The following is an 8,188-nucleotide window of genomic DNA, read 5'->3' as shown; positions in this document are numbered from 1 at the left end:
TGATTTTGGGTCATGACAATGGTATTTTGTGACACTGCAATAGAAAACTAGCACACCAAGTGGGAGGAAAGACTCTAATGCCCTATTCCAAACCATACAGTCCCATTCCAAAAGGTGGGATGATAGATAAAATAATTGCTCCGTGCCTTATAGTTGGTTCCTTCCCTTCTTACCTCTTGTTCCAGCTGAGCCACAGCTGCCAGGGGCAATGGCCAGGTGTGTTGTTTTGTATAGCAGCTGCAGCTACAGCATATGGGAAGTACTGAAGCTCCCAGATGGAGTCCATTGAAATGCAGGTGCCCCTACCCATGACCGCCTGAGAGGCTGGACTCAGGGTGCTTTGGGTCAAGGAGGGCGAGTGGATTCATGGTTGTGGCACCTTCCGCCCTCAGGTGAGACAAATGGGGACCAAATTTCTAAGAAGACAGCTGCTAACTAGGACAGTAACACTGGCATCCCTCTTTTGATGTCATTTTATTTCCTTTTATGCAGATTGGTGGTGGGACATCCCGTAGATTCTTCTGGAGACTGTCAAGATACTGGGAAGATGATTGCAAAGCTCACATAGATTGGGGCGCCCACACTTTGAACTTTCAAGATCTAAAATACAAAATAAACAGAATAAATGGGACTCTTAAGTTAAGAACACAAGTTGTGTCTTGGTTGTTCCCAACCCTGGGCGTACTTTAGAATTGCCTAGGGAAAGAATTAAATAAACTTTAAAATTTTGGGCATAATTTAAGTACAACAAAAAAACACAAACGTCAAGGGTGCAGCTTGAACATGTCCACAGAAGACACACACCTGTGCAGACCTCCCCTCATTGGGGTGAATTCCACTTCCAGCCCTCAGAAGTCTCCCTCATGGTCCCTCAAGGCCTATCCCAGCCTCTCCCCTCACTTCACCGGGAAACTGCTCTTATGATTTCCAATATCAGAAGAAGTAACCTGCGAATACTCATAAACATAGTAACCCAGGCCCCTCCAGAAAGCATCTGCCCTGGTGATCTTTGGGATGCTCCTGCAGGGCCTTTTGGGGCCCAGTGATTCTGCTGTGCTGTCAGGACCAAGAAAGTATCACTGGTCTATGGTACAGTCCCTTTCCCTGCAGGGCACCTGGGGAGGCCCTAGACCTCCTCGAACTCACAGCCCAGAGATCCTCCTGGGCTCTCTGGCCATCTCGGGACTGGGCTGTTAGAAGCCAGGCCTGGTACTGAATATGCCTGGATGCTACCCCTAAGGTCATTATGCTCAGCCCTCCTTGATGACTAGAGCAGGGTAGGTGGCCCAGGCCATGGACTGAAGGGGAAGTGATGGGTTTCCCATAGGCGCCAATTGAGGTGCTGGTAGCAAATACACCTCAGTAAGCCCCTTAACATGCACACACACATGTGTACACAAATACCCTTTGGCATTTATAAAATGGATCTGATGTGCACCTCATCAGACAATATAATCTGGGTTACAGTTATCAATATCCCCAGCTTTTCATTCTAGGTTTCTTTTCAGCATGTTTTGAAGCCATGATAATCTTGGAGGAGCTATGCAAACTCCTCTTTGTAATTTGAAGCCAAGGAGGGTGTAAGGGAGAGAAGGAGCAAACAGGAAAAGAAAAAGACAAGAGACAAAGATGAATGCTTACATGGCTTTTGCAGTGTGGCTTGATGAACCCAAACTTCTGAGTGATCTGGCTGGTCTCAAACTCCTGCCACCTGCCGTTCACCAGGGCCTGGGCTCTGATCTCATACCTCACCAAGCGCTCTGCTCTCAGGCTGACCGTGCTGCGCTCACAGACTGCAGCGGGCGACTCCAAGTCCGTGTGTCTTATTCTCTGCGGAGAGAGCGGTGAGCCATCCCATGTGGACCTGTGACCTGGATGCCCAGAGTCAGCGAAACCCAGCCCTTGGGACAGTCCCTTCTGTCTCCTGGGTGCAGACAGCAAGAGGGTATTTCCCTAATGCCATCATTTCCTGAGGGCCATTGCTGAGCCCACTGGCATGTGAAACTTCACCATACAGACCTCATTGGCCAACGGATTGGGGTTTGGCCAACCCAGAAAAACATCATCAAGTCAAGCCTCACTTTCATTTCTTTGCTACAACAAAAAAGTCAACACAGTGTTTCTATGGGGCTTTTGATAAATCCTGTTACATAATTCATCTCTTTCATCTAGTAAAATCCATTCTGTGGGGAATCCTTCAGTGACAGACAACCAAGGATGGAGGCCCAAGGAAAAGAAGTGACTTATTCCAGGGTGCATTAGAGGGTAGTAGCAGTACATAATGATTACATTTATAGTGGGGAGTTTGTACATGTACATAATACATATTAATTCTTCTTTTGTTCCCCTTGAAACTGGTGGCAAAGCTGGAACTAAGACTCAGATTTCATCATCTGTTCATGCATTCATTTACCCATTCATTCATTCATTCAGTCAGTCAGTCATGAAAGTTCCCTTAGGTTTCAGGTACAGAGGATGGCAGTGGTCATAAAAAGGTGAATACAATATGGTTTCTCAGGAAGATCACAGTTTGCAGAAGCGATGCTTCTAAGCAGTCCTAACAGGAATGCAAAAGTCCTTCATCGTAGTTGTCAGTGAGAGTGTAATCAGCTCACATAATAGTGTTGGCCTTGGGGTGTGGGTCAGTGATAGAGCACACGCTAAGCACACACCAGGTTGTGGGGTTAATCCACTGCGCCAAACAAAAGACAAAACAAACACATAAAATGCGTTCTGGGTCAGGCCTGTTCCAAGTCCTTTGCACAAACATGTTAATACTCACAATCGCCCAGTGAAATGGGTCCTGTTACTGTCTCCATTGTAAAGGTTGGATGTTCACAGAACTTGCTGTGCTCATGCAGTCTGCCAGGCAGTCTGACTGCAACTCTTTGGCTGCCCTGAAATTATCCACCCTTCTGACATCTCAAGTGTCCCATCCACTTCCCTGCTGTGCCACTATAAATAGGCTCATCCCTTCTCCGACTTGTGGGAACTATGCTTCACCTCCATAGAAGAATGACCACCCACAAAATGTCACCATCATATACAAACTGAAGATTAATTGGGTCCGAGATGTGAAGGCAGAAGATGAATTAAACCAGCATTTACGCATAGAGGTCTTATGAGCACCACGTCACTCGATATTGAGATCTTCATCAGCTACCAGTGCCTACTTCCAGAGGTGGTTGTAAAAGTTAAATGACATTATATGTGTAAGTGTAGAGAGCACTTACAGCACTGTCCTTATAAACTATGAATTAATTGTTATTAATTCAAACAGTCAATTGAATCTAAATATCTGTTTCAGAGATATATCTTTTCTGTGCTCCATCCTTCTTACCTGCATGTAAAAACTGTAAGAGGTAGTGTCGTGTCTGATTCCTTTTAACTCAAAGAAGAATCCGTATATGGAAATAGTCTTTGAATGAGTGGTATACTCCTACATTGGAAGAGAAGCAACAAAGTGTAGGGGGCAGATCTTCAGTTTTTAAAGGGAAATTAACACAGGAAAACAAATTCTACTGATAGCGATGGTGACTCATTTGATAATTGATTTAAAAGAGAAGACTCAATAACAATTTTATCATAAGAAGTATAGAAAAAGCCGAATTGTAGTGACCTTAATTTTTGGCAGGTGTGACCATTAATCCTGATTTGTCAACTTCAGTAGATTAAGAAATACCTAGCACAGTGCTGGCAAACCTATGGCACATATGCTGCAGTGGGCACGTAGAGCCCTCTCTGCCTGCACACAAGCCAAGTCTCCCCAGCAGCCGAGCATCTGATAACAGCTTGCTTGCGTGCGCATACTTTGAAAGGAGTATCACTGCCAGGAGATGATGTCATAGGCTGAGACTTATTAGCTGGGACTCCTCCCAGATTTCATGTGACCGGTCAGTCTGCTGCCAAAGACATAGATATATCTTTGCTTGTACTGGCTGTGAGTTTTAATACATTTATTTTTTATTAACACAAGGTTTTAGCTTTGAGTATTCTTATGAAAAAATGAAATTTTAAATCTAAGATTTAGCAAAGACATGTTCTAATCAAGAGACTGAGATTCTTTTAATGTCGTGCTGTCCCCCTGGCATATTTGAATCTGTAGCATCATATTTAGTTGTTTGTAAAAAATTTATGGAAACTAGAAATATATACATATGTATATATGTATATATATGTATATATTTGCTTGGACTGGCTGCGATTTTAGCAGAATCACCCACAAGGTAGGAAATGATTCAGAAGCCTTTTCCAGAGCAGGCCAAAAGCTGGTGGTCAGTGGGACACTGCGCCCTTGCACTGGTGGTCAGCAAAGCGAAGAGGAAGTCCAGCTGAGAATCACTGCCAGGGATTGTTGATTCAGGGACTATCCAATTCTTTAGTATTAACTAATAGTGTTAGCTATTTTTGGTATAGGGATAGATTTGCATTGGACACATTGTGTGTGTGTGTGTGTGTGTGTGTGTGTGTGTGTGTTTGTAGACTCCAAGTCTTGAACACCAACACATTACTACCACAAGAAAAACAAAATTGAAAAGCGATAGTGGAAGATCATTCCAAGAGGCCTGGACAGAGTCATTTGGAGTGATTGAATGGAATGGGAAAGTGTTATGGACTTTATGTAGTGAAAGTGTCACGTGTTGCACATCAAGTGACAGATGGCACTTTGACACCAAGTACAGAAGTGTTGCCAAGTTTAGTGAAATTAAAAAGGAAGAGTCTAAAGGGAAATTGAGGAAATGTCATTCCCAGTATCTTAGTTTTTGCAACTGTCTCTCTAGAACAGATCATCTGACAGCTGACAGCTTTCAGATTTCACTGTGCACAGCAAGACACAGTAAGCCTCTCTCTGATGGGGATTTTATCAAAATGACCATGTTGTCTGGGAGTGATTCCCTTTTTTCATGATTTCTCAAATAAGTACAAAATTATGCAGTGCATCTTTGAGATGCTGCTTCACAGAAACACTGTTAAAGATCGAGTCCTGCACATGGCAGGTGATATTAGTCAGCAGCTCACCACTGACTTACAAAAGGCAGCCAGTTACTCTGTGTGCTTTGATGAAAGCACAGATATAAATGGTCATGCAAAGCTAGCAGTAATTTAGCGCTATGCTGTTGGTGACATCATGAGGGAAGAGCTGGTGAAACTGGTGTCTACCTGGAAGAACAAAGGGATCGATATCCACAGTACTATGATGGAGACTTTTTTTATCACAAGACGTAAGACCAGAAAATGTGGTTTGTGTTACTAGTGATGGGGCACCTTGCATGGTGGGGCAACCTCTGGCTTCATACTGTTCTTTGTTAAAGAAGCAAAACATCCAGTTATTCAGTTTCATTGTATTATACATCAAGAAGCTCTTTGTGCCAAGGAAAGTAGCAAAAAATTAGACAATATCTTCAAAGATATAACAAAAACGGTGAATTACATCATGGCTCGTGACCGTAATTTTCAAAAGTTTCGAGCACTGTTAGATGAGGTTCAGACACAGTATGATGCCTTACTTATGTACAATAATGTCCAATGGCTGAGCAGAAGATGAGTCCCTGAGAGATTTTCAGCCTTGGATGAAATTAGGCTGGTTATGAATGAACAAGGGAAGGAATATCCACAGTTTACTGCTATAGGCTGGCTTAAAAAAACTCACATTTTTTTTTCTGTTTGTTTTATTTTTGTTTTTTTTACAGATTTTATACCACACCTTGACATACTGAACAAAAACACTGCAAGGTGTAGGGAAAACAGCAGGAAGCATGTTTTGTGATATCAAAACATTTGAGAGAAAACTGCAGGTTTTTGAAAGAGACCTTGAAAGTAGATAGCTGAAATATTTTCCAAATGTAAAAGTGCATTTAGAAAATTCTGCAACATTTGCAGACAACCTACAAGCCGTCAGGGAAATCTACAAGGAATTTTCTAGCACTGAATCAACTGCAAAGGAGAGTTTTAGTAACCAATTTTTATAGTTCTATCAGATGGAGACAACCCTGAGTTTTCTTACTTCTCCAGATAAAGCCAAATTTGAAGAGCTAGATCTTTCCTTATTATACTGGTTAGATTTTGGAAATCTGGAAATAAAGCTATTGGAATTTCAAGAAAGTTCTATCTGGAAAAATAAATTCTATGCCCTGTGTGCAACACTTGAGAAGACAGAGAAGATAGAGTGTGAAGGGAGGACAAAGGCCAGCAGTCTGTAGTTCTGAAAATGAAATCCTTCAAGTGTGGAAGTCTCTGCCACATAAAGTCAATGAAAGCACTTGGGATTGCTTTTCTTACTTTGTTTGAATCATCTTGGGCTTGTGAGTGGCTGTTTTCAGCTTTGAATTATATCAGATCTGGTACAAGAAACAGACTAACAGGTGACCTGAGTGCTGCATGTGTTGCTCTCAAACTAGCAAAGCATGAGCCAAGGTTTGACAAATTATCAGCATGGACACAATGGCAAAGATCACATTAATTATGTGTGTGTGTGTCTGTGTTTACAGATGTTGCCCTACACTTCAATCTACTGGACAAAAAACTAAAGGTATAAGGAAAAGCAAACCTTACCTTTCAATGAAAAGCTCTGTTATTGTGTTTTTCTTTTAAGATAACAGATGTTAATGTAGGTGTTGTTTTTTCTAACCTTAAACCTCAGTATTCAAGTCCAATTGCAGTGGGGGCCCTTCGTGATAAATAAGTGGGCTTCTGATTGCAGTTTGGGCACTCAGTCTTTAGAAGGCTCTTTATCACTGGCCTAGCAGATTAGCAAAAGCATGCCCGTGGGTGTCTGGGTGAGTCATAGGGACAGGACTGGGTAGTATATATGGTCCCTTGCCTGTTCCTCTCTGGCACTGTACCCATACTCTGCTTCCTGACTGCCATGAATTCAGCATCTCTGTTGCACCTTGCAATAAACCTTGATCCTGCAATGTATCAGTCTACCTACTTAGGTGGGTTTCTGAAGCTAGAGGGCTGACCCACACAATCTCTTGAATGATATATGCAGGGCCCTGAGTTCCCAAAACACAAATTCTTTTAAGATCAGTTTTGTGTTGGGTGCGTTTAAAGAAGTCAAAGGAGAGTAGCAATCTCTTGGAGAACTGTGGCCGTCATAGGAATCTGACACAGCACAGCCACCAAAGTCAGACGCTCCCCTGGGACTGAAGGCCGAGATGCCTTGTACTGGAGCTCCATGACCCACTGCTGTCTGAGTCTAGGATCCATCAGAATAGCTGCCCAGAATGAGCTCACCCTGAAACTTTCACCATGCACATGGAATGCAGGCTTGGTGAACCAGTTGGCAGCTGTCAATATTTGCGGGGAATAAGGTGATTAACCCATCATAGTTTTCCCAGGCCTTTCTTGGCCTTAGAAGGGAAAGTCTTGAGTCCCAGGAAAACTGCTTCACCATGGGAAAACTAGAATAATTGATGGGAAAATTTGGGGCACATACATTAGATGTTGCTTGACTTTCACAAGTGAAGAGTGATCCTGGGTTGCCCTATAAGCATTCTTAATCAGGCACTGGAGGAGTGGGAGAGAGACATTTTCCCTTTGTTTGGGTCATTTTCAGTACCTTGTTAAAGAGCAATCCAAACCTCACACCCTGGGTGGGTAGATCTTTCAGGTGGACCATGTCACCCCCGTTCTCCAGCTAAAAGGGAAATGCACACAGCTTACCAATAACCCAAGGCATAGAAGGGAGCCCTTCTTGTCATCTCCCAGTGTCCGCTCGAGTCCCCACCCCCACAGTACTGAGAGGACAGTTCTTTCTCCAGACCCTACCTTCAGTTGTTTAGCTGATCAACAAGCATTTATTGAAAACCTACTATGTACCAGGTATTGTGCTTAATGCTTCCAGAACACGTAGAAAGGAGAGAAAGAAAGATACTCAAAAAGTCTCACTAGGGAAATACAGTATGTTCATCAGTAACCCAATCATGAGACAGAGGACGGTGGTCATAAAGCCAAGAACAAGCAAGGCTGCACATGGCAGGCTTCATGGTGAAGGCAGGGACTGCAGGGAGTGGATGTTGGGAGGATGGCATTGGTAGCAGGGGCAAAAGGAAGGAGGTGGGCAGGGTCAGAAGGCCAGAAGAGAGAGTTGGAGGACTGCCTGAGCTATCAGCCACAAAGGCTGTCCCTTCTGCTGCTCCGTTAGAGCATAGTTCTGAGTTACGTCCCAGAGGAGCACTGTTCCATG

General features: G+C 43.3%; 1 protein-coding gene across 3 annotated transcripts in view; it reads right to left on the bottom strand.

The window, feature by feature from the left end:
- Positions 1–461: 461 nt before the first annotated feature.
- The window catches only part of Btbd16 (BTB (POZ) domain containing 16), a 66,923-nt gene continuing 59,196 nt past the window's right edge, over positions 462–8,188 (bottom strand). For 2 of the 3 annotated variants that reach the window (XM_013503027.1, XM_005401934.2), the window contains 4 exons: positions 7,562–7,639; positions 3,341–3,439; positions 1,642–1,830; positions 462–600 (listed from right to left, as the gene is read on the bottom strand). In XM_013503027.1, coding sequence (XP_013358481.1) covers positions 532–600; positions 1,642–1,830; positions 3,341–3,439; positions 7,562–7,639 — 435 coding nt within the window. In that variant the 3' untranslated portion in view covers positions 462–531. The remainder of the gene's footprint in view (positions 601–1,641; positions 1,831–3,340; positions 3,440–7,561; positions 7,640–8,188) is intronic. The other variant, XM_013503026.1, reaches the window with a different exon arrangement.

This window comes from Chinchilla lanigera, unplaced genomic scaffold, assembly GCF_000276665.1.
Source record: "Chinchilla lanigera isolate Chin_1 unplaced genomic scaffold, ChiLan1.0 scaffold00076, whole genome shotgun sequence".
NCBI classification, from domain to species: Eukaryota; Metazoa; Chordata; class Mammalia; order Rodentia; family Chinchillidae; genus Chinchilla; species Chinchilla lanigera.
This window is presented reverse-complemented; position numbering and strand designations above follow the sequence as displayed.